At 51.5% G+C, this 25,963-nt stretch overlaps 4 protein-coding genes across 5 annotated transcripts in view; 2 read left to right on the top strand and 2 right to left on the bottom strand.

Moving 5' to 3' along the window:
- FAF2 (Fas associated factor family member 2) overlaps nt 1-25,963 on the top strand; it is a 475,675-nt gene that overhangs the window by 388,730 nt on the left and 60,982 nt on the right. The gene's annotated exons all lie outside the window — the stretch shown is intronic.
- Nucleotides 2,098-7,725, bottom strand: NOP16 (NOP16 nucleolar protein). Its single transcript, XM_049775776.1, has 5 exons — nt 7,573-7,725; nt 7,384-7,492; nt 4,509-4,578; nt 3,523-3,629; nt 2,098-2,528 (listed from the first exon to the last, which is right to left on the bottom strand). Exons 1-5 carry the CDS (start codon nt 7,677-7,679, stop codon nt 2,385-2,387), a joined length of 537 nt encoding a protein of 178 aa, XP_049631733.1. The 5' UTR covers nt 7,680-7,725; the 3' UTR covers nt 2,098-2,384.
- Nucleotides 7,900-8,580, top strand: HIGD2A (HIG1 hypoxia inducible domain family member 2A). The gene is made up of 2 exons (XM_049775789.1): nt 7,900-8,096; nt 8,357-8,580. Exons 1-2 carry the CDS (start codon nt 7,940-7,942, stop codon nt 8,521-8,523), a joined length of 324 nt encoding a protein of 107 aa, XP_049631746.1. The 5' UTR covers nt 7,900-7,939; the 3' UTR covers nt 8,524-8,580.
- CLTB (clathrin light chain B) overlaps nt 10,910-25,963 on the bottom strand; it is a 33,622-nt gene continuing 18,568 nt past the window's right edge. The window contains exons 3-6 of one of the 2 annotated variants that reach the window (XM_049775774.1): nt 14,342-14,459; nt 13,992-14,103; nt 12,887-12,940; nt 10,910-11,083 (exon numbers count right to left, since the gene is read on the bottom strand). In XM_049775774.1, coding sequence (XP_049631731.1) covers nt 10,912-11,083; nt 12,887-12,940; nt 13,992-14,103; nt 14,342-14,459 — 456 coding nt within the window. In that variant the 3' untranslated portion in view covers nt 10,910-10,911. The remainder of the gene's footprint in view (nt 11,084-12,886; nt 12,941-13,991; nt 14,104-14,341; nt 14,460-25,963) is intronic. The other variant, XM_049775773.1, reaches the window with a different exon arrangement.

Genomic DNA, 25,963 nt, shown 5'->3' with positions numbered 1-25,963 from the left:
TGAGGTGGTGGAGCAGGGAGGACATGGTTGGATGAGCCCCAGGCCCATTCTTAAGAGTAGAGGGAAGGTTCTGGAAATGAGAGCTGGGGGCTTGGCTAAACATGCACAACCACCACCTGGACCATCCTCCTACTGGAGTCTGTTTCAGAGCCATTATCTGACACCAAGGCCTTAGAAGACCCAGAACCTGTGACAGGTGAAGGTACTTTCACAATGCACTCCTCCTGCTTTGCACTTACCTGAGCAGCTTCCAGACCTCAGCTCAAGACAGCTCAGCACGGATGAGTGGATGGAGCAGGCAAGAGCGTTTCAGGAGACTACAGGCCACCCCTCCTGAAATGTCACCCTCTGTGGCCTCCCGGGTGCAGCTTTGTGCCAAATTGGTTCTTCCAGCTGCCCTGAAGGGAGTTTGGCTTGGTCCAGTGTCCAGAGGTGCTGAAGAAAATTTCAATTCCAGGGCCAATGCCATAGGACAGCAGAGAGGGCGCTTGCCTCTTATGCAACTGACCAGGTTCAATCCCCAGCACAATCCCCAGTTCAATCTCCTGAACACAGCCAGAAGTGATCACTGAACACAGTCAGGAGCCAGCCCTGAGTATTGCTGGCCAACCCCCAAAGAAAATCTAAATACCATGGTGCTACTAAGAAACACCACTACCCCCAAATGCTGCTTCAGCCTCGGAAACTAGCTCCTCCCAGGAACCCCATTTCTGAGCTGGGATATGCTCAGGCACCAGCTTTTCCTCCTGCTGCAGGGAGACAGATGGACATAAGCCCCTCAGGAATCTGGAAGGAATGGGAGTGGGGGGAAGGAAGCGCCAGCTGTGAAGGTACCAATCTTGGGAAGCCAGGCGCTGTGGGGGCTTTGACACAGTGTGTGGCTAAGACCATTTGAGGCACAATAAACACATAAAATAGCTGCGGCTTTGCCTACATTGACTTTCTGCATTTTGTGCTGGGATCGTAATACCTTAGGGCCTTATTGGAGGCTCGAGGCAGCTATGGAGTGCTCCCAGAACAGTCCCTAAGACAGTCCAGGGGCTGTAGTGGTGGCATTAGAGGTAAGGTGTCTGCCTTGTAAGCACTAGCCTAGGATGGACCTCAGTTCGATGCCCCAGCATCCCATGTGGTTCCCCCCAAGCCAGGAGTAACACCTGAGCATCAACAGGTGTGGCCCAACCCCCCCATAAAAAAAGTCCAACCACTGGGGGCTGGAGAGATAGCACAGTGATAGGGCGTTTGCCTTAGACGCTGAAGGACAGTGGTTCGAATCCTGGCATCCCATATGATCCCCCGAGCCTGCCAGGAGCGATTCCTGATTGTAGAGCCAGAAGTAACCCCTGAATGCTGCTGGGTGTGACCAAAAAAAAAAAGTCCAACCACAAAGGCCAGCCCCTCAGCTGGATGGCAGTAAGAAGCCCAAAGGATTAGATATTTCAGCACCCTATACGGTCCCTCTATATGGAGTATATTCTCCTAAGCACTGCCAGGAGTAGTTTCTGAGCAGTATTACTGGATGTAGCTCAAGAAAAAAAAAACAACTATAGAAACATGAAAAGTGTCTGAAACAACAGTACAGGGAGTGAGCATCCCAATGGTTCTGAGCCCGCCAGGAATGAGCTGTGAGCACCACTGGGAGTGACAAAAAAATTCTGCATGCAGTCAACCCAGGTTTGACCCCTAGGATCCCATAGGGTTTGCATCAAGCCCTGCTGGAGTGATCCCTGAGACAGAGCCAGGAAGTCGGCTAACTTTCCAAATCCTCATTCCCAAGGGCCAGAGCAATACAGGGAGAGGGCACTTGCACTGTCTTCGACCCCCAGCATCCTATATAGTTCCAAATCCTCTAGGAATAATCACTGAATGCAGTAATTCAGTGTGAGCAGCAGATAAAGCTCCGAATACTGTCAGATGTAGCCCCAAATCCAAAAACACACAAACCCCACTCCCAGCAGAACTGCAGGCTCCTGAGCACTGTGGTCGGCAATGTCACCTACAGGAAGAACAGCTGAGGTTCAAAAATGGTCACTGGTGGAGTGCTCCTTATGTCAGGCCCGAGTTTGGTCCCCAGCCAATAAACAAACAAACCCAGGAACCTAAAATAGAACCTTGTTTTATTCTGTACATGAAGTCTTCAAAGTGCCCTGGTACACTGCAAACATAGCTGCTGCTTTCCCCCACAGTCCACAGGAGAACAAATGGAGTTTGAGAGACAGTCTGTGGCCAAGAGGGGAACATGTGTCAGCTGTGATCAGGACAGGTCTGGGCAGACTCACTTGCCACCACACCTCTTCCATGCTGCAAATCCTGGCTTGCTGCTTCCTGGATCAAGGCGATGGCCTCAGAGTGAGGGATGGGAGTGGGGACAGGCCCCAAACCCCAAGTCATTCCACCTCCATCTTTGTGTTCTGCAAAGACTCAAGGAAAGCCTGCCACTCAGTGGGGTAGAAACGCTTGTAGACATTGATCTTATTCCGAATCTGTTTAGGGGTGTCCTGGTAGTAATTCTTCTCATCCCGGGCCATCGCCTAAAAGGGGAGAAAGGGGACAGCTGAGTGTTGAGTCTTTTCTTCTCTTCTTGGGCCACACCTGGCAATGAACAGGCATTATTGTGCACTCATTAATCACTCCTGACAATTCTTAAATGACCATATGGGATGTCAGGGATTGAACCCAAGTAGATCCTATGCAAGACAAGCACTATTACTCCAGCCCATCAATTGAGCTCTGAATGAAACTGCCAAATAATTGAAATATACACCTCACTCTACAACAGAAAGGAAATAGGGTAAAGGCCAGTGATCCCTGAACACAGAACCAGGAGTAAGCCCTAAGCACCAGAGTATGGGCCAAAAGAGGAAAAAGGAGTGGTCAGAGCAACAGCATTTGCCTTTCATGCGGCTGACCTGGCTTTAATCCCTGGTAGCTCATATGGTCCCCTGAGCCTGCCAGGAGTAAGATTCCTCAATGCAGAGCCAGGAGTAACCCAAATACCACCAGGTGTGTCCCCAAAACAAACGACAACAACAAAAACCCTACAAAAAGCTAAGCTCCAATATATTTTTCTTTTTATTTTTGGGCCAATGCTCAGCAGTTGCTCCTGGCTCTGCACTCAGGAAACTACTCCTGGTGGTGTTCAAGGGAGCATATGGGGTGCAGATCTAACCTCTAACCCAGATCAGCCTCATGCAAGGCGAGTGCCTTCCCCACTCTGTGGGGCCCTGAGGTCCAGCTTTACCCATAGTAGACCTGGCTCAATTCTTGTGCAAACTGGGTCCCCTGAGCACTGCCAGGTGGTGTCCATGAATTCAAACACAAAAACCAAAGGAAAAAATGTCACAAGAAATAAAATAGGAAAGTGTAACAAGCTCCAGTCCTATTCTGGACAGAACTCAGGTGCCACTGTGGACATCAGATCAACCCAAGTCCGTCTTGGGGAAGTCCTGAGCCCTACCACCCCAGTGTGTCCTCTCTTCCCTTGGCCACATACAGAGTCACTTCTGTGCTTCCTCAGGTCCTCACCTTATAGTTTTCACCGTGGTTCTCCACCATATAGCGGACATAGTCAATGAGGTCACGAGACAGTGTGTCCCCTCTTTTCTCAGGGAGGCTGGCTTCAGCCTCCAGGTCTGTGGGAAAAGCAAGAGAAGGAGATTTGTGCCATCTACACCAGGACGTAGCCTCCTATCCTGCACACCAAAGAAGTAGCATCCCTATGATTGACTGAGCTCTGTTCCTTCCTCCAATCCAGAACCTCCCCCTTCAATTTGGGGAATGTGGGCACCCAGCCAAGCCTGGAATACATTTAGACACTGGCACCTATTTGAAAGGTGAGCTAAAAGGGCCCACGAAATAGTACAGTGGGTAGTATGTTTGCCTTGTATGTGGCCTACCAGGGTTTGATCCCCAACATCCCATAGGATCTTTCCCCCAAGCACTGGCGGGAATACAAAGGCAAGAATAAACTCTGAGCACCATTAAAGGTGGTCCCATAAAAAAAGAAAACATTAGGGGCCGGAGAGATAGCATGGAGGTAAGGCGTTTGCCTTTCATGTAGACAGTCATCAGTTTGAATCCCAGCATCCCATATGGTCCCCCGAGCCTGCCAGGAGCGATTTCTGAGCATAGAGCCAGGAATAACCCCTGAGCGCTGCCAGGTGTGACCCAAAAACCAAAACCAAAAAAAAAAAAAACATTAAAAGATAAAAGCATACTAGTGGGTAGATAAAATAGAGGGAGTGGATTCCTGAGTCTTTTTTACCTGTCTGTAGGGTTTCCCCTCCATAGAGCTTCTTCCTCCAGGGTCAAACAATAGTACAGTGGGTAGGGCATTCCCCTTGAATGCCTCTGATCTGGGTTTGATCTCTGGCACCCCGTGTAGGCCCTCCAAGCCCACCAATAGTGATCCATGAGCAGAGAGCCAGGACTAAGCCTGAGCACTGCCAGTTATGGTTTAAAAAAAAAATAGTTTCTGCCCTCTGGTACTTGTCCAGCCCACTTGCACCTACCATTGAGAACGTAGGGCTTCCGAACCAGAAGTGCAGATCTCCCCCCACTGTCCACATCCATGGCCTTTACCTGTGGACAACAAACCCATGAGTAGAGGAGATCCAGAGCGAGTCATGTGGCATAGTGAATGTTCTAGAAGTTCTTGCCTGCCTCAACACAACTACACTGCCTATAAAAATCCTGACCCATGGGGCCGGAGAGATAGCATGGAGATAAGGGTGTCCTTGCATGCATAAGGACGATAGTTCGAATCCCAGCATCACATATGGTCCCCTGAGCCTGCCAGGAGCGATTTCTGAGCATAGAGCCAGGAGGAACCCCTGAACGCTACTGGGTGTGACCTCAGAAACAAACAAACAAAAAATCCTGACCCATGGTTGGGCAGAAGAGAAAAGTGCCATGAGGCCTGTCGGTCTCCTGGTTTCCAACACACTCAAACTATCCTTTATGTGCCCATCTGTAAAATAGTTACAACAAGGACTGGAGAAAGGACAGCCGCTAAGAAAAGGCAGTCTGCTGTGCATACAACTGGGAACAATTCTTGATACTGCAGAGATATTGCTGAGCAGAGGAGCAAGTCCTATGCACAATATGGGGAGACCTCCAAACAAAAAGGCACCACACTCTCAAGTTTTCACTTTGCTGTGTTGTCCTGCAGTAACTAAGAGAGCTCTTTAGTTCAGAGTCAGAGGTGCTGTCAGGTTTTATTGCTAAGATAAGCTGTCCCAGAGCCACTAGTAGGAAAGAATATGCAAAATAAAAGGGAGGGCGGGCAATGTGATCTGACTGTGTGGCATGCAAAGTCCCAATTCAAATGAGCAAACCCTTTGCCTGGGAGATTTCACAAGCACCCTCCAGCCCTACAGCACCACTGGGTGCTCAAGAAAGAGGCAAACCCAGTTTCAGGTAACCTACCAGATACTGCAATGGGAGTAGGAATGGGGAGACAGATCAGAAAAAGAGAAATAGAGGGGGGCCGGGGCGGTGGCGCTGGAGGTAAGGTGCCTGCCTTGCCTGCGCTAGCCTAGGACGGACCGGGGTTCGATCCCCCGGCGTCCCATATGGTCCCCCAAGCCAGGAGCGACTTCTGAGCGCATAGCCAGGAGTAACCCCTGAGCGTCACTGGGTGTGGCCCAAAAACCAAAAACCAAAAAAAAAAAAGAGAGAGAGAAATAGAGGGACTGGAGCAATAGTCTGGTGGGAAGTGCGCTTGCCTTGCACAGGGTCGACCTGGGTTCGATCTCCAGCATTCTATATGATCCCCCAACACTGACATGAGTGACTTCTGTGTGTAGAACCAGGAGTCAGCCCTGACCACCACCGGGTATGCCCTCCCAAAGCAAACAAAAATAACCCCAACAACAACAACAACAACAACAGAAAAACCAAGAAACTTAGAAATCTGTAAGAAGCCACAGAGTGATAGCACAGTGGTATGGCTTTTGCCTTGATGCAGCCAACACAGGACAGACCCCAGTTTGATTTCCAGCATCCCATATGGTCCCATGAGCCTGCCAGGAGTGAATTCTGAGCACAGAGCTAGCTAGGAGCCAGGAGTAACCCCCCCCCCCCCCCGCCGCCAAAAAAGGAGCCACAGAGGGAGGAACCATAAGGAAGGGGAAAGGCACTTGGTCTGCACTCGAATAGGGCCCTCCAAGGGTTTCAATCCCTAAAGTCAGGCAGGAGTAAGCCCTGAGCATCAGCAGGTATCTGCAGTCCCCAAATCAAAAGCAAATAAAGCAGACTGAGAAAGCAAAGTAAATGCCTGAGTTAAGGCTAACTTTCCTCTTAATTTTATTATTTTTGTTGTTTTTGGGTCACGCCCCATGGTGCTCAGAGGTTTACTCTTGGCAGGCTCAGGGAACCATATGGGATGCCGGGAATCAAAACCAGGTATGTCCTGGGTCGGCAGGGTGCAAGGCCAACACCCTACCTTACCTGCTATGCTACTGCTCTGGTCTCAGCTCTTTTTATTTTTTCCTTTTTGCTGTTTGGGCCACACCTCGCTGCACTCAGAAATCACTCCTGGCAGGTTTGAGAAACGGGGATTGAACCCAGGTCGGCCCTATGTGAAAGGCAAACACCCTTCCTGCAGTGCTAACGCTCCTACCCCAGTCTTCTTTCTCTTTTTAATTCTTTAGTCACACCTGGCGATGCTTAGGAGTCTCTTACGACTCTGTGCTCAGGAATTACTCCTGATGCTCGATTGTGTGTGTGTGTGTGGGGGGGGGGGGGGGGAATCACCAGGGTCAACAACCTGCGAGGCAAGCGCCTCTTGCTCTACTACTAATGCTCAGATCCCAAAGCTCAGCTTCTGCTCTGGTGGTCCGGACGAGCTAGTCCTGTGGAAGCTTCAGACCAAGGGGAACTGGAGGGCCGAAGAGATTGCACGGAAGCAGGGCGTTTGCCTTACATGCATGAGGACGGGGGTTCGAATCCCAGCATCCTATATGGTCCCCCGAGCCTGCTGGGGGCGATTTCTGAGCGTAGAGCCAGGAGGAACCCCTGAGCAATGCCGGGTGTGACCCAAAAACCAAAAAGAAAAAAGAAAAAAAGGGGGGAACTGGAAGGGAACTGGGAGGGAAAGAGATGTCGGGGGAAGAAGAGGGTCCTAATTAGAGAAGTCGAGGCCAGCAAAAGGTAAATTCTAGAAAATAAGGCTCAGCTCTGCAAGGCCTCAAACGGGCTCAATTCAGAGCCAAAAGTCAAGTGGGGAAGAGGAGGAGGAGGGAAACCCGAAGCCAGGCTCCTTGGAGAGCAGGGCAGGCGGTGGGTCCGACTTGGGGCCACAGAGGCAGCATTTAGGGCGCAGGAGGTGAGGGCCGGATCAAGGACCCCGAGGGATGCCAGTTCGGGACCCCGCAGCGTCGGTACCTTGCGCCTGAGGAGGGGCACCGCCTTGTTGGGGTCCACGGCCAGCCCCATCTCGGCCAGGTTCTGCTGCACCGACTTGCCGTGGTCCCAGGCGTGCCGGATGTGCGAGCTGCGGAGAGAAGCGAGTCGCCCATCACTCGAGAGTCGGGCGCGCCCGGACCCCCCGCCTCCCGAACCCCGGCCCCTCACCACTCGATCCGGGGCGCCGCCTTGCGCCGAGCATTCCGGTGCAGCCGCTTCCGGTTAACGTTGTAGCCGAACTTCTGCCTCCGCGTCTTCCCCTTGGCCTTCGGCATGGCGCGAAGCGACGATCGAGACTCTCGAGCCCCCGCACCGCGTGGAGCCGGCTACTTCCGGGGAGGTGTGCCCGGAGGAGCGGGGACTTCTGGGAAATGTAGTCCCTACCTAAGTGGCACCCGATGGGAGGACCTACAACTCCCAGAATGCAACAAGTGCTAGCACTTCCGCCGGACGTTTCTCCCCTTTCCCCGCCCCTTTCGTGACCTCCTCGGGGGCGGGGCGCCGCGACCCGGCTCTTTCGGCGGTAACTCGGGCCATGGCTACGACGCCCGGACGCGTGGCCCCGGAGGTCCCCTTTAACCCTTCGCAACCCCCCGTCATTGAAGGCTTCAGCCCCACCGTCTTCGATCCTGTGGAAAGCGTCAAGGACAAGTTCGTGCGCAAAACCCGCGAGAACCCGTTGGTGCCCATCGGTAAGCAGGAGGCCGGAACCTTAGAGGAAGGGGACGATAACGTCGGGGGAAGCAAATCGGGGCGGGGCCAGGCCTGCGGGACTTGTTTACAGATGGACCGGAAGTGAGGGTGTGCGCATGTGCGGCCGGGTGGAGACCCCCACGGCCCCGCCCCTGAGATGTGCGCATGCGCGGCCGGGTGAGTCTCCCACGACCCCGCCCCTGGGAATGTTCCTGTGCGCGTGCGAGGTTGGTCTCCCACTGCCCCGGTCTCCCTGCAGGCTGCCTGGGTACCGCGTCCGCCCTCCTGTACGGCCTCTACTGCTTCCACCGCGGCCAGAGCCAACGCTCGCAGCTCATGATGCGCACCCGGATCGCCGCGCAGGGCTTTACCGTGGTCGCCATCCTGCTGGGGCTGGCCACCTCCGCGATGAAGGCGCGATCCTGAGCCGGCCGCACCTGATGCACCCCGAACTTCTCCGCCAGGGTCTAGGCCATCTCCCCTCCCCAGCATCCCCTGAGAGCCCACCCAGTCTGTGCCGGCGAGGGAGAAAGTGGCCAATTGTCTGACATGTTGTTGGCTTCTTTATTTTAATCGCAGATTGGTTTGTAGTTGGCATCCTTCTGTAGGTGCCTCCCCTTCTTCGCTGTTTATTATTATATAATAAACTCTGACACCCCTTACATACATGTTGGTGAATTCGTCCGCCTTCTCATCCCTTTGACTTCTCGGACTCTGGTTTTTGCAGGAAAAGACTAAAGTTTCCCCAAGGTTTTTTTTTTTTTTTTTTTTGAGGGGGGCGGCCATACCCAAGTCTTGTGTGTGTTGTTTTTGGACCACACCCATCGATGCTCTGGGATCACTCTGGGAGGGTTAAGAGGGAGTCTAGGAGGTGCAGGCGAGCAAACCTTGGTCCCGTGCAAGGCAAGCACCCAACCCACTGTATCTCTGAAGTCCCAAATCTACCGTCCATTCTTGATTTTGCTTTTGGGCCACACCTGGCTGTGTTCTGGGGTTACTCCTGGCTCTGGGCTCAGAAATCGCTCCTGGCAGGTTTGGGGACCATATGGGATGCCGGGAATTGAACCCAGGTCAGTTCCAGCAAGCAAAAGCCCACTGTTGGGCTATCTCTCCAGCCCCGAACCTTCAATTCTTACTTATCCTCCAAAGTCATGGAACCAGAGACTAGTCTTCGTTGGAGGGGGATGTGCTTTTGGTTTTGGACCACATCCAGTGATACTAGTCTGGAATGACCTAACAATTACCAAACCTTTAGCTGATAAGCCCCAGGCTCCATTCCCACCCAGTGGCCTCACCTCTGGAGCATTTAGCAGTGCCTTTGTCAATGACTCAAACTTGGGGCAGAATGGAGGTTTGAGTGGAATCAGTGCTAAGAGTTGCTCAAAGGTGTTTTGGGACCACACAGTACTAGGGATCAATCCCAAAGCCTCCTGTAAAACCTGGCCTCAGTCCTTTATTTTTTTGGTCTGGGCCACACCTGGTAGTACTCAGGGATTGTTCTGGGCTCTGCATTCAGGACTTACCCCTAATGGTGGCTTGGGAACCATAAGATGTACCAGGGATGTAATGCAGGTTAGCTGTCTAAAAAATCAAATGTTCTACCCACCCACTGTATTATCTCTAGCTCCCCAACAGAGACTCCTTTAAGGCCAGCCTCTCCCCATACTTACAGGGAGCCATTGGAGATTCTCTGGGAGAACCTCTTTCTTCCCACTTAGCAATTCCTGTAGGGACTTTGGGGTTCTCTAGGATGAAATTGCTTTGCATGAGGCCAATACACCCAGCATCCCACATGGTCCCCTAAGCACAGCCAGGAGTGATAGGGCAGAACCAGGAGTAAGGATTGAGCACTGCTGGGTATAACCCAAAAATGGGGAAAAAAAAAAATCAGAATCCCAGGGTCAGAGAGTTAGGACAGTAGGTAGTGCCCTTGCCTTGCATGCGGTTGACTCAGTTTAATCCCAGGCACTACCAGAAATGACCCCTGAGTGCAGAGCCAGGAGTAACCCCTGAACATCACTGGGAGTAGCTCAAATTTCTCCCTGATCCTGGGGTCAATGAGTATAGTGGGTAGAGTGTTTGCCTTGTACATATCTGATTGTGGGTTTGATCCATGGCACCACATGGGATCTTCTGAACCTCACTAGAACAGTCATGGGCACCACCAGGTGTGACCCAAAAGCCAAAAGAAACAAAACTCAAAGGAGAGGATCAGAAGCTAGAGTTACAGGGATCAAAGAGCCTGGTTAGCAGGCTGATTGCATCCTTAGCACTGAGCATAGGAGCCACTCCTGAGCACAGAGTCAGGAATAGCTCCTGAGTACTGTTAAGGGTAGCCCAACCCCCGGCATTCCCATACCTCCCAAATCAATGGTGAAGCTTAGGGATGTGACCAGTTACAGGACTCACATTTCACTGAACTTGATCTCAGTACCAAGTAGAAATTGAATCATCCTGAGGTGCAGGGCAGCCAGCCAGTTCAGACTGGGACTCCCCACTTCCAGTTGAGAACTGGAGCCCCACTTGCCCTTACGCCTGCCCATCAGCCCTGATAACCAACCACTGTAGCTTTCAGATAAACAATGATGATAATAACTCAGTGTAAAAAGAGTTAATAATACACCCTTTAAGCCATGAAGAAAAAAAATACATCGGGAGGGTGAGCCGGAGAAGCCAGGGCAGGCTGGGCAAAGGGCCTTGGAAAGGAGTGGGGCGCTGGGTGTGGGGGGGGTCCCTCCCCGGCCTCCCGAGTCCGGGGATCAGCGCAGTCGCAGTGGCTGCAGGCGGCCCCGGGCCTGCCGTGCTCGGCGCCCTCTAGCGGGCCAAGGGCGTCTGCTTGAGGGACAGGAGCACCGAGCGCAGCCGGGACACGTCTTTGCACTGCTTGCTGCTCTTGGGGTTGAAGTCGCACAGCTGCGCCACTTTCTCCCATTCCGTGCCTGGAGTCTCCTCCTTGGATTCCTTGACGAACGCCTCCTCGGAGGCCCTGCGGTTGGAGTGAGGGGACAGTACACAGCCATTAACCCCCATCAGTGGTTTGCCCCAGCCAGCCAGGCTCAGTCCAACCAGCCTGGCGCCTGCTAGCACACCGCGCAACTCAGGGTTTTTGCACATGCTGCGGGGTCAGTTCCTCAGAGCACCAAGTCCAGGTCAGCCTAGACTGACTTCTCCAACCCCTTTAGTGTGATTACTAGGCTGGAGACCAGAAAGGCTCTTAACTGGGTTCCTGGCACGAAGTCAGCTATAGGCTACCTTTCCAGAAAAGGTGAGTTTTATGTTTTAGGGAAGGGCTACACCAGCAGTACTCAGGATTTACTGCAGGCTCACAGTGCTTAGAGGACCAAATGGAGCACTGGGAGTAGAACCCAAGTCAGTCATGTCCAATTCTCTCCATATGTCCTAATCTCTCCTTGCCCTGCTTTCCTTTTGCTCCCTTCCATCCAGTGGTGTTCAGTCACACCTGGCTCTGAGCATAAGAGATTACTCCGGACAAAAGTACCTGGTCTTCAGCAAAGGAGATGGGTAACAAAACTTATTCACTTCTAGGAGCCCTGATTAAGATACCCAGCACATGGTCCCGAGCATCAAGAATGTAGTAAAAAAAAAAAAGAAAGAAAAGAAAAGAAAAAGGAGCTGGAACGATAGCACAATTCAGAGGGCCTTTGTCTTGCAGGCCGACTGAGTTAGAATCCCAGCATCCCATATGATCCCCCGAGTCTGCCCAAGTGATTTCTAAGCAAGGAGCCAGGAGTAAACCCTGAGCATTGCTGAGTCTGGCCCCCAAACAAAAGACAGGACAAGGAAAAAAGAGCCTCCACCTGCAGAATGTCCACTTGAACATAATCCTCAGTAACGCTAGGGCAGAAAAGGACAGAGGCACTGGTTGGGATCTGTCCTTCGGAGGAGGCTTTCCGGTCATGTCTTAAGCATCTTCTGCCTCTCCTCCAGCTTGAGTGCCCATCCGCCCTCCCCACACTCGTGTTTAAGTCTTTGGACAGTCTTTGGGAGGGATTCCAGCACCCGAGCCTAGCACTAGTCACCCTCACCGCCAGCCTCAGCCACACTCCACAGATGCCACAGACCAAGTCCTTTGTCCCTCTACCCCACAGTTTCTTCCCACTTTGGTTCCTTTGGGAGGCACCCCGGCGGTGCCCAGGTGAGTGACTCTGCAGGGAGGACCCATTCTTGGAGGGCTCTAGATGGGATGCGTCAGGGATGTCGGGGACCAAATGTGGGTCGGCTGTGTGTGAGTGAAGCGCCTGACCCACTGTGCTTTGCTCACTTGGGCTCTGTTAGCTTGTCCCTCTCTGGCTCCCCAGCAGTGCGGCCCTCTCCTTCCTTGAGCCTCCTAACCCAGCCCAGAGCAAAAGGACGCTTGCAAGTGTTGAGTCTCTAAGCAGAGACGGGGCCTAGCAAATGGCACGAGGGGGTAGCGAACCCCAAGAGAAGGACACCCAAGAGCGGGACGTCCCTTGCCTTCCTCTCCAAACCCCCAGTCTATCTAGTCGCTGTTAGCTCCCAAGCTGATGCTTGGAAATGCAGGAGTTGGGCTCGGGAGGCCTAGGTGGCCAGCTCTGGGCACCGGGCAAAAAGACAAGCCGGATTTGGGGCGAGGTGCCACACAGCGGCCTCTTTTCTCCGGAGGGCCTCTAGCTGCCCGCTCTGAGGTGGCTTCCGTGCTTTCCGGGCGTGCCCGCGGCACCCCTTTCTCCACTACGCCTCCACCCAGCAAAGTCCCTGTAGGCCGAGAAGACGCTCCACGCCCGCCCGAAGCGCCAGGAGCACGTACACGTAGCCGATGACGTCAGCATCGGGCTGCTGGTAGAAGGCCTTGTCCGCGATCCTAGCGAGCCAGCGGGTTAGGGAGCACGGGCAGAAAGACAGGAGGACAGACAGACAGACAGCAGAGGGTTAGAGAGGCAGCGTCGACATCTCCGGTGCGAGGGAGTGTTTGGAAGAGGCTCGTCTGGACAGCAGGGGGGACCCGCCCCCCACCAAAACCCCCACCAGACTGCCTTTGAATCCTGCCCCTCTCCCTGTCTTCCCCAGGGCCTGCCCAGACCTGCAGGGCACACAGCACCAGCGCTGCCCTTGCCCTCCCAGGCAGCCCTTGATTGACTATTTGGGAGCTCAGGGATGCTGTTGCGCAGGATGTCGTTTGAGCCCATGTCCTGAACGAGGGCTGTTCTCTGGTGAGCAGCCATGTCACCTGCCACTTCCTTCAGGAAGGACGCCCTGATTGTGCAAGATAAGGCTCCTCCCAATGCCTGTAAAGTTCCAGTGAGTGGGTCAGCCATCCTTGATAGTCTAATGAATGGGCCTCTCACCACTCACCAGACTGTCCTTCACAGTCCCTGCACCTGGGACAATCACTAGGCCCAAAAGGGGAACATGCTAATGAGGACCTGGTGAAGGGCTTTGGCTGGAGGAACTAGGAGCAAGACTCTTTGCTGAGGCTGCTGAGAGAGCAGGGTCCCATGTTCCAGGGACAGGAGAGAAAGGCTTCTCGAGGAGGCATGAGCAGAGAGAGCCTGGGATATGACGGCACCCTAACCACACTGAGCCCACAGCCCATCCCTGGACTTCCTGTTATTCCTGATCCTTCTGTATGAAAGTGGTGTCCCCTCAAGTCATCAAATCCATGCCCCAAATTGGCTGTCACTCCCAGACATACTCTCTAGTGTCCTTGCAGACCCTGATGATAACACACTGAGGTTCAGATCCGACACCTTTCACCCCACTGACCTCCACAGGCCACAGGAAAGCAGACATCTTCCTGAGTTCTTGCCCCCATCATTTATCCTCCCCACAGTCCCCGTGCCAGAACCCCATGTCCCATGTCCCACAATCCCCCAGCCTCCTCATCCCCAGACCCCATGCTGCCAGCTGCTCACCGGTTGCTGATCTTGTTCTTCTCCACTTGCTCACTCTGGCGCTGGTTCCACTCCTCCAGGTCTTTCTTGGCCTTTTCCCTCCACTCTTGCTCCGTCACCTTGGAGGCTGCATCTGCACCCACAGACCAGAGTAAGCAAGCTGTCCCCACCTTGTGCTGGAAGACAGGACTCCCCCAAGCATTCGCAACCCTTCACCCCAACGTATCCCCACTAGCCGCACAGCTGGGAGCTTCATGACAAGGCCCTGCTCCAGCAGTTCCCGAATCACTCCTGGCAGCACTCAGGGAACCAAGAGTGGCTGGATTGAATCTAGATCCCGCCCTGCAGTCCTGTCACTCCAGCCCCCTCACCTAGCTCTTGCAGTCGCTTCTTCTGCTCCTCCCGCCACTTGCGGATGCTCTCAGGCTCCTGTGTCAGCCGATCTGCTTGTGCCACAGCCGCATAGCCATCAGCTGGGCCATTGGCCTCCTGCAGCACAAAAATCGGATGCTGTCATTGGTTCCCATTCCAGGGTGCTCCCCCTCCCTCACATTTAGACATCCCAGTAACTCCCACCCACATATTGTTAAGACCCCAGACCCTGGGGCCGGGCGGTGGCGCTAAAGGTAAGGTGCCTGCCTTGCCTGCGCTAGCCTTGGGCGGACCGCGGTTCGATCCCCCGGTGTCCCATATGGTCCCCCAAGCCAGGAGCAACTTCTGAGCACATAGCCAGGAGTAACCCCTGAGCGTTACCGGGTGTGGCCCAAAAATCAAAAAAAACAAAAACAAAAAAAAAAAGACCCCAGACCCTGAAGCTGTAACTAACTTTAATGAGCAATAATTAAGCCTGTAGAGCTTGAAAGTTTATCCTCCCCTTCTCCCTCCCTTCTCAGATACTGCCCCCCCCCCCCCCCCCCGCATTCCCAGGTCAAATTCCGAGAAAATAAGAAATCACTTTGTACCATAGTGGTCTTCTTATTATGAAGGCCATTCAGTTTTTCAGCCCAAACAATATCAAACCAGACAAGGGAATGGGGGGGGGGGGGCAGGAGTTGGGACCTCTGTGAGATGAGAAACATCTGTGTAAGGGATTGACACGGGGAGCAAAAATAAAAATTGAGGGGCCAGAGATAGCACAGTGGTGTTTGTCTTGCAAGCAGCCGACCCAGGACCTAAGGTGGTTGGGTTCGAATCCTGGCGTCCCACATGTTCCCCCTTGCCTACCAGGAGCTATTTCTGAGTAGATAGCCAGGAGTAATCCCTGAGCACCGCTGGGCGTGGCCCCCCAAAATAAAATAAAATAAAATAAATTGAACCAATCGGGGCCGGAGAGATAGCATGGAGGTAGGGCATGCCTTGCATGCAGAAGGACAATGGTTCAAATCCCAGCATCCCATATGGTACCCTGAGCCTGTCAGGAACGATTTCTTTTTTTTTTTTTTTTTTTTTTTTTTTTTGGTTTTTGGGTCACACCTGGCAGTGCTCAGGGGTTATTTCTGGCTCCAGGCTCAGAAATTGCTCCTGGCAGGCACAGGGTACCATATGGGATGCTGGGATTTGAACCACTGTCCTTGTGCATGCAAGGCAAACGCCTTACCTCCATGCTATCTCTCCGGCCCCAGGAGCGATTTCTGAGCATAGAGCCAGGAGTAACCCTGAGCGATGCCGGGTGTGACCGCCCCCCCCAAAAACAAACAAACAAAAAATTCGAACCAATCATGTATATTATGGAAGTTAAATAGTGTTAACCAGTGAAATTCTTAGCCTGCTAAAGCCTGTTATCCCTATATAAACTGCTTGATATTTTCACCCATGTCCTCTTTTCATGAGACTTGGGCCCGGCTAGCCAAATAAACTTTCTTTTGCATTTTACATTATCAGAGATGGTCTTTGACTCTCAGCGCCAGTTTAGTGGTCTACTCAAACCCTCAAAATATCCTGGGACTGCACCTTCCCGACTTGGGCTTCCTTGTGTGAACCTGAAATACTCAACCTTTCTGGGTTTCCTCACCGTCATCCCCAACTGGAAAAAACGATAGCATTGGCCCTGGAGTTTGCAGGAGGATGATCTAAAGAACCAGGAAAAGAACCAGAAAACTAACACAGTGGGTAGGGCGCTTGCCTTGCACGATGCTGATCCAGAGTGGGTCCCTGGCACCTCATAGGGTGCTGAAGTACTGCTAGGAGTGCTCCCTGAGTGCAGTCAGAAATAAGCCCTGAAGGGCAGGAGCAGTGGAGCAAGCGGTAGGTCGTTTGTCTTACATGTGCTAACTTATGACAGACCATGGCTAGATACTCTGGCTTCCCATGTGGTCCCCCAAGCCAGGAGCAATTTCTGAGTGCAGAGCCAGGAGTAACCCCTTCTCCCGGCCAGGTACGAGCCCTCTGGGCCACGCCCACCTGATATCCCCTCCTGCTGGCTTCCCCTTCCTTCTATGCCACTTCACACCATTCACTTTGGCTGCCTGACCTTAGCTTCCTGTTCAAGAGTCTCCAACTGATGAAGTCTTGTTCCATCCCATGAGCTTCCAGCTCAAAAGCCACCAGTGTCAGGCTCTGCTCCAACGCCCTCCCAGATTCCACACACATCCTCTCTGGACTGGCAGGGACACCAACTAATTCTGCAGAACACTTAGTACCAGTCTCCACCCTCGGAACTCTTATCCCCCACTTTCCCAGGGCTCTTCTCTTCAACACTGATCTAGAACCAGAAAGAGCTTAAGGCACTTGCCTTGCCTTTGATCCACGGGATTTCAATTCCTGAGAGCAAAGTCTGGAGAAACCCTTAGTACTGCTGGGTATGGCCTCAAAAAAGCAACCATTAGGGGCTGAAGTGATAGCACAGCGGGTAGGGCATTTGCCTCACATGAGACTGACCCAGATTCTATATCCAGCATCCCATATGATCCCCCTAACACTACCAGGAAAAATTTCTGAGCTCAGAGCCAGAAATAACCCCTGAGCAAGCCAGGTATGGGCCCAAAATAAAAATAAATAAGTAAGTAAATAAACAAACACTGACCAAAATTATCCCAAAGGAGCTACCAGGAGCTCAAGGCAAACTCTCTATATCTTGCACGAATGAGGCCAAGAATTGGCTCCCAGTAGCAGACCTCAGGCACCCAGCAAGATCCTGGCCACTCTGGGGATGCTTAATGTGGTCACTGATTTCCAGCTACACTGAAGCCAGGTGTGTGCGAGCACCCCAATGAGGGAGTAAGAAACACACACACACACACACACACACACACACACACACAGAAACACACATCTCTGCCACAATATCCGCAGGTGGATGGGAAGGGGGAGGAATCTGTGGAGAGTTTTCTTCCCAGAGCACACTCCCTCTGTCAGATATTCCACCAAGTCCTCGTGTTCATAGCCCGTGCTCAATTCAATGTTTCTGATTTCGGGCCATACCTGTGGTGCGGTGCTCACAGGCCCATGAATGCAGGGTATCTATGAGTGCATGCAGAGCTTAAGCTCCAGTCCATATAGCTATTATCTCTATCCCCACAGAAACAAATCTGCAAAGAAGCTGCAATTAATCAGGTGTGTGTGTGTGTGCGTGCATGTGTGTGTGTGTGTGTGCGTGCATGTGTGTGTGTGTGTGTGTGTGTTGCTGCGGATGGAAACCAGGGTGTCCTACAAACAAAGCTTGCCTTACCACTCCCTCCATTCCAGTCTTCCCTAAACAGCTCTGGCTCTCTTTGATCCTTACAACCACCCCCAAAGCAGTGTTGATTATCAAAGCAGCTCAAAGTCAGGGGGATCTCCTAGCAGAACCATGATCTTTGAGTATGAATCTACCCAGAGGTACAGGCAGGCAAGAAGGACCCAAGTGACCTCTTTATCCTGTGATCTCCCCTATAGAAGTGCTTTGCCGGGGCGAAGAGATAGCATGGAGGTAAGGCATTTGTCTTTCATGCAGAAGAACAGTGGTTCGAATCCCGGCATCCCATATGGTCCTCCGTGCCTGTCGGGTGATTTCTGAGCATAGAGCCAGGAGTAACCCCTGAGCGCTGCCAGATGTGACCCAAAAACAAACAAACAAACAAACAAAAAAGGAAGTGCTTTGCCAGTGCCAGAAGCTGCCTTAGCTCCCACTAACTCCATACCCACTCTCCATCTTGCCTCAGATCCATACACTTGGGTTGGGGGGAGCTTCAGTAGCCTTGCTTGTTTGGGGGCCATACCTGGAGATGCTCAGACATTACTTCTGGCTCTGTGCTCAACTAGGCGGACCGTATGGGATGCCAAGGATTGAACCAGGGTCAGCCGCGTGCAAGACAAATGACCTATCAGCCCCACTATCACTCAGGCCCCCAACAAGAAATTTTTTGCTTGTTTGGCCATCACTGATATTCAAGACTTACTCCTGATTCTCTGTTCTGTGGTGGGTCCTTGGGAAATGCTATATGGTGTTGGGGATAGAATCCAGGTCAGACAAGTGCGAGGCAAGTGCCAGGCCAGTGTCCTATCTCTTCAGCCCTCAGAAATTTCCTTGTTTATTTTTGGGTTGTTGCTCCAGGTGGTACTAGGATATGGGGAGGTTGAAGGGAACTCAGGATTTCTGCATGCAAAGCCCAGCTCTGGCCTGGGCCAGAAATTTGTTGTTTTGGGCCATACATCCCAATGCTCAGGACTTTATACTAGCTCTGTGCTCAGAGATCACTCCTGGTTCTGCTCAGGAAGCCTCTGTAATGCCGGGAATTCATGGCCTGCTGTGTGCATGGTAAGAATCTTGGCTACTATATAATTTCTCTAGGCCAGAAATTTCTTTTGGGGCCAAAGAGGTGGCACAGCGTAGGGTGTTTCGTTTGCCTTGCAGGTGGCTGACCTAGGACGAACCAGGGTTCAATCCCCCGGCATCCCATATGGTCCCCCAAGCTAGGAGCGATTTCTGAGTTAATAGTCAGGAGTAACCCCTGAGCGTCATCAGATGTAAACCACCCCCCCCCAAAGAAGAAGAAATGTCTGCCTCTCTAGCCCCAGTAGCTGTGTGGTATGGCACATCCAGTAGCATCTCATATTTGTTCCAACCATGCAATGAATTCCAAGCATTGCATCTCAGGTGCAAACCCCCATCAAAGTGGATGCACCTCCTCTCTTTGAAGACTCAGGCTCTCGCTACATGTCAGTGCCCAGCCAGGACCCCCCTCAGACCCTGGACAGCCCAAACACCCACTTCTAGCATCCTCTGGCCTTGGTGCCTGCTGACTTCAGAGCTAAGATACAACTCGATATGGGCTCAGACCTCAGCTATCTGGATCACTAGAACCAAGATTTTTTAAATTTGTTTCTTGCTCTTTTGGCCACACCTGGCAGAACTTAGGGTCCACTCCTGGCTGGTTCAGGGTATCATATGGTGTGCTAGGGAATTGAACCCAGGTTAGCCACAGGCAAGGCAAGCACCCTACTGGTTGTAATGTCACTCTGGTCCCACCCAGTTTATTTTTATTTTACGTTATTAATTTGGAGGGTCTGCTCCTTGTGGTGCTCGGGGTTTCCTGTCTCTGGGATCACTCAGGGATTATTCTTGGCAGTGGCAGGACTCCATATGGGGTGCTGGGAAGAAACCTGATTGGTCTCATGCAAGCCAAGCACCCTCTTCAATTAACTGTATCTCTCCAGCACCTATTTTGACTTTTTGGTTTGGTGAAGATTATAGATTACGGTGCCCAAGACTGCCTCATGGCCAAGCAACGCTCAGAATTCAGGCTGGAACCTTGGACTCACGCCAGTAGAGCATGCACTCCAGCCCTTTGCGCCTTCTGCTCTGCCTCCATTTTCCCTATTTTTTGTTTGTTTGGGGCCATACCTGGTGGAGCTCAGAGGTTACTCCTGGCTCTGTACTCAGAAATCACTTCTGGCTGGCTCAGACACCAACCATATGGGATGCGGGGATTGAACCGGGTTTGTCCCCGTAGGCCACATGCAAGGCAAAAACTCTATTGCTGTACTTAATATTCCTCTGCCCCTGCATTTCCCCCACTATTGCACAGGATTTTGAGTGTGCAAAACTCACAAACCACACCCTAGTCTCTGACCAATCCCATCCGGCTCTGGCCACCACGGGTGGACCAAATAGCACCAGGGTGAGGCCAGAGATGAATTTGGAGACTTGGTCTCTTGGTTCCCTGTCCATCAAATTTCTAGGGCAGCAAGGTAGTGAAAAAGTGTATGAACATGGGCCGGAGAGATGGCATGGAGGTAAGGCATTTACCTTTCATGCAGAAGGTCATCGGTTCGAATCCCGGCGTCCCATATGGTCCCCCGTGCCTGCCAGGAGCAGTTTCTGAGCACAGAGCCAGGAAAAACCCCTGAGCACAGCCGGGTGTGACCCAAAAACCACAAAAAAAAAAAAAAAAGTGTATGAACATTCCTGGAGTCATTGATTATTAGAGGCTGTGAGAATAAAGCATCCTCTGAGGGACCGGGCAGTATAGGGGTTAAGGCTCTTGCTTTGAACACAGCTGGATCTGGTAGGATTCCACTGAACCTGCATATACACAAGGAGCACCCCTCCAGAAGTGATCCCTGAACAGAGACAGGAGTAGCCCCTGAGCATCACCAGGTGTGACCCAAAAATGGAAAGAAAAAAATCATAAAAAAAAAAAGTGCAAGCATTACTAAAGGGGATATGGGAGTTTGCTTCAGACATATTCCTTTTCAGGGGTTACTCTGGCTCTGTGCTTCAATAATCACTCTTGGAGGTCCTCGGGTGACTGTATTGCATGTGAGTTATCAAACCCAGGTAGACTTTGTGCCTTACCTGCTGTACGGTCTCTCTGACCTAATTTTAGTATTCATGCTGCTGACGTGAGCACATTTTTTGGTTCTGTTTTGGGGCCACACCTGGCAGTGCTCAGGGCTTACTCCTGATTCTGCAATTAGGGGTCACTCGTGTAGGGGCTGGAGAGAGAGGGCAGAAATCAAACCCATCTTGGCCATGTGGAAGGCACTATACTGTCTCTCCCACCCACTAAAACCTGACTTCTAGAAAGTAGACAGCTTTCTTCTGAAGTTTCTTTTTTTTTTTTTTTTTGTGGTTTTTGGGTCACACCCGGCAGTGCTCAGGGGTTACTCCTGGCTTCATGCTCAGAAATTGCTCCTGGCAGGCTCCTGGCAGGCACGGGGGACCATATGGGACCATATGCATGAAAGGCAAACGCCTTACCTCCATGCTATCTCTCCGGCCCCTCTTCTGAAGTTTCAATTGTTACCTGGAGTTATTTAGGCCAAGCCTAGCCAGGATGGAATTACTCAAGCTAAGCCTCTCCCCAAAGTGGAATTTTATTTATGGTTCATTGCCTGTGCCTCACCCAGCCAGAACCTCTGGCAATAGTGCCAAGGGATCAAGCTTACTTGAGACTCATTCTGAAGTACCAGGTTACCAAAAGTCAAGTGCTTTTATTGGTTTTTGTTGTTTGGTTTGGGGCCATACTTGGAAGTGCTCATTACTTACTTTTAGGCTCTGTGCTTAGTGATTAAACCCAGGTCAAGTACATGCAAGGCCAAGCCCCTATTTGTTGTACTATCACTGCAGCCTCTCTAAGAAACGTCTTTTAGTTTAGTTTTGGTGGTTTTTTGTTTGTTTTCCTGGTTTAGGGCCACACTTGGAAAGTACTTTGGTCCAGAATTCATTGCTTTTGGGTTTTTTGCTTTGTTTTTTTGGTATTTTGTTTTGGTATTTGTATTTGGTATTCGGTATTGGTTTTAGTTTGATTTGGTCACACCCCCGGTGATACTCAGAGATTACTCCTGGTTCTGCCCTCAGGAACTACTCCTGATGGGGCTCAGATACCATATGGGATGCTGAGGATCAAATTCGGGTCATCTACATGCAAGCAAGCACCCTTTCAGAGTGTGCTCTGAGAGTGGCAATTAATTTACCATTGATTCAGGGGGGTCTCTTGGGGGGAAATCCCCACCGAGGCTCCTAACTGCACTCAGATCACTCTTGGCCCGGGAGGGCTTGGGACATGAGATGCCAGGGATAGAACCCGTGTTGGTTGCATACAAGACAAACACTTTACCCGTATTATATTTCTGGCCCCTTGAAGTTTTTTTTTGACCTCTTCTCTAAGTGTCCAAAGAAATTTAGCTCTAAGGCTTATTCCTGGAAGAATTATCTGTAGCTATAAAATCAAAGAACAGCAATGAGCTGAGAACAGAGCAACCCTAGAGGTTCAAAGTCCCCATGTCAGTCCTTTTGTCCTTGCAGGAGGGCAAACATTTTGCCCAAAATTTGCATTTCCATCTTCCTGTGATTTCTCTTTGAAGTCTCAGGCCTGAGTCTCTATGTCTCACTTAGGACACCAAGAAACTCTTTTTTTTGCTTTTGTGGTTTTTTTTTTTTTTTGGGGGGGGGCACACCTGGCTGCACTCAAGGTTGCTCCAGGATCTGTGCTCAGAAATTGCTCCTAGCAGGCTTGGGGCATGATAAGGCATGCTGGGGATCAAATCCGGTTTGATCCCCAATCCTGAGTCAGCCACGTGCAAAGCAAATGCCTTACTACTGTGCTGTTGCTCTGACCCTAGACCCTATGTGGGCAGACTCAGTACAGACACAGTACAGACACAGTAACCTGTGTGTTTTTCTTCCTTCCTTCCTTCCTTCCTTCCTTCCTTCCTTCCTTCCTTCCTTCCTTCCTTCCTTCCTTCCTTCCTTCCTTCCTTCTTCCCTCCCTCCCTCCCTCCCTCCCTCCCTCCCTCCCTCCTTCTCTCTCTCTCTCTCTCTCTCTCTCTCTCTCTCTTTCTTCTTTCGATTTTTGGGTCACATCTGGCAGTGCTCAGGGGCTACTCCTGGCTCTATGCTCAGAAATCACTCCTGGTAGGCTGGGGGACCATATGGGATGCCGGGATTCAAACCATTATCCTTCTATATGCAAGGCAAATGCCCTACCTTCATGCTATCTCTCCGGCCCCTTTCTTTTTCTTTTTTACTTGGTGGTTTATGTTTGTTTGTTTGTTTGCTTGTTTGGGGACCAATCATATCCAACTATGCTCAGGGCTTACTCCTCACTGCACTCAGAAGTCAATCCTATGGGGATTGGGATACCAGGAATTGATTCCATGACATGGCCCATGGGTTGGCCATGTGCCTTCCCTGCTATACTACTTCATTCTTTCTCTTTTTTAGTTCTTTTATTTTTATTTTTATTATTGTTATTATTATTTTTTTTTGGTCACACCCGGCAGCACTCAGGGGTTACTCCTGGCTCTACACTCGGGGGACCATAGGGGACGCAAGGATTCGAACCACCATCCTTCTGCATGCAAGGCAAACGTCCTACCTCCATGCCATCTCTCAGGCCCTCTTTCTCATTTTTAAAGCTGCCACACCCAGGAGCTGGAACACATGGGTTGGGTTACACATGCAAGGGACATGCTGGAACACATGCAAGGGAGCCTTGCATGAAGCTGACCCAGATTCATTCGATCCCCAGCACCACATGTTCCCAGCCAGTAGTGCAGAGCACAGCTGGGTATGGCCCCAAACCAAACCAAAACAACAGAAAAACAAACAAACAAACAAACAAACAAACAGCATTCTCCATTACAAAGTCAAATGAGAGTGCCTGAATGTGTCTAGAGCAGGGGTCTCAAACCCAATTAATCTGGGGGCCTCAGGAGGAAAAGTCGGGGTGATCTTTGAGTGCAAAGTTAGTAGTATGCCTTGAACATTGTGGGGTGTGACCCAAACAACTAAAACAAAACAAAACAAAAAAAGATTCCTCTAGGAAAGGGTCACAAAATGTTGTACGGAGGGCCGCAAACAGTCTGCGGGCCGCGAGTTTGAGACCCCTGGTCTAGAGCAACCTAAGTTCCAGGAGTCCCCAAATCCTGTCATGTCTGAAGGCTGGAGAGGTTCAGGACCAGGGACTAAGCCAAGGCAATCTGGATTTGATTCCAGGCACTGCACCAGGGTCCCGTGAGCACTACTGGAAGTGATCCCAGAGTGTAGAGCCAAGAGGAAGGCCTGAGCATTGCTGGGTGTGATCCCAGAGCCTCCCAATTCACTTCCTCTGGGGTTCTCTCAGTTCCCAGGTAGAGGGCCCCAGCTTTTGAGGTGCTAGATAGAGAGCTGCCATTTCAAATGGGCTGGATTGGAGCTCTGTTCAGAAGGAACCTTGGCCAGCTGCCCTGGGTAAGGTGGCTGACCTTTCGCTTACATAAGAAAGCATTGTTTATTATTCCCCAGAGGACTAGTGGGAGCCAGACAGGGTGGGGTCCCCACACCATCCCCCCTCCGCTCCCCTGTGCCCAGCCGGGCCAGACCAAGAAGGAAAAAAGATTTTGCCCCTCCCACGCATCTGGCCGACAGAGAAGCCTTGAGAACTGTGGGTCCCTGAGTGGTGGTTGAGGTCTGAATATTCTCAGTCTAAATACCATCACCCTATTTCTGGAGTGGGTTGGTTGGGGCGGGGGGGGGGGGGGGGGCCGCTGGTATAAAGAGAAGCAGCGTGAGAATTTCCTAGGGGCCAAAGTGGGGAGGGCACTTGCCTTGTATGTGGTCAATCCGGGTTTGATCCCCAGCACCACATGTTCTCCAGAGTCCACAAGGCATTCCTGTGTGCAGAGCCAAGGGGAAGCCCTGAGCACAGACAGTGTGGCCCCCAAACAAAAAAGTAGTTTCCTACGTGCTCTGGTGAGGTGTGTGTGGATGTGTGATATAGGATCCACCCTAAAATGTTATAGGTGGGAGGCAGAGCGATAATACTGTGGGGGAGGCATTTGCCTTGCAGGTGGCCAACCCTGGTTCAAATATTAGCAGCCCACAGTACTCCAAGCAATGCCACAAGTGATTCCTGAGTGCAAAGCCAGGAATTCCTGAGCATCACTGGGCGTGGCCTCCAAACAAAACAAAACAAAAATGATTATAGGCAGGCTAGAATTGACAGGGGCCTTGTACTGCACAGGGCAACCCCAAGTTTGATCACAGGCACCCTATCGGGTTCTCCAAGCCCCATCAGGAGTGATCCCTGAGTGCCGAGCCAGTGATAAGACATCAACACCCGGGCCCGGAGAGATAGCACAGCGGCGTTTGCCTTGCAAGCAGCCAATCCAGAACCAAAGGTGGTTGGTTCGAATCCCGGTGTCCCATATGGTCGGTCCCCCGTGCCTGCCAGGAGCTATTTCTGAGCAGACAGCCAGGACCCTGAGCACCGCCGGGTGTGACCCAAAAACCAAAAAAAAAAAAAGACATCAACACCCCTGTGTGTGGCCCCCGAGTCAAAATAATAGTAATAATTTTATGGGGCATGGTTGGAAAGAGAGGACAGTTTTCAAGGTATTTTGCCTTGCAGGTAAAGGAACTGTTTCACCCCGACACTGCATACAATCCCTTGAGGACTGGAAGGAATGATCCATAAACCAGGAATCAACCCCAGGGGACAGATGTGGCCCCAAAATAAATATTTTTGTCAGGGCTCGAGAGATAGTATTACAGGTTAAAATCTTGCCAGCCCAGGTTTAGTCTTCACCATCACTAATGATCCCTTGAACACTTCCATGAGTGATCCATTAGGATGGAGCCATGACAAATCTTTGAACTTTCAGGTGTGCCCCTCAAAAAATACGGATATATTTGGGGCCTGAGTGGTGGTGCAAGTGATAAGGCATCTGCCTTGCCCGTGCTAGCCTAGAAAGAACCGCGGTTCAATCCCCCGGCGCCCCATATGGTCCCCCAAGCTAGGAGTGATTTCTGAGCACTTAGCCAGGAGTAACCCCTAAGCGTCACTGGGTGTGGCCCAAAGACAACAACAGCAATTAAAAAGGATATATTTACCTTTAAAAACAAAAAGAGGATAGACAGGAGCAATACTACAGCAGATAAGGTGTTTGCCATGCACTGGCCGACCTGAGTTTAGGTCAGTCTGGCCCCAAAACAAAAACAGAAAACGGGGCACAGGAGCATTATCACAGTGAAGAGGGCATTTGCCTTGCTTGCCACAACCCGGGTTCAATATCCGGTATCCCATATGGTC

This window comes from Suncus etruscus, chromosome 6, assembly GCF_024139225.1.
Source record: "Suncus etruscus isolate mSunEtr1 chromosome 6, mSunEtr1.pri.cur, whole genome shotgun sequence".
Taxonomy (NCBI): domain Eukaryota; kingdom Metazoa; phylum Chordata; class Mammalia; order Eulipotyphla; family Soricidae; genus Suncus; species Suncus etruscus.
This window is presented reverse-complemented; position numbering and strand designations above follow the sequence as displayed.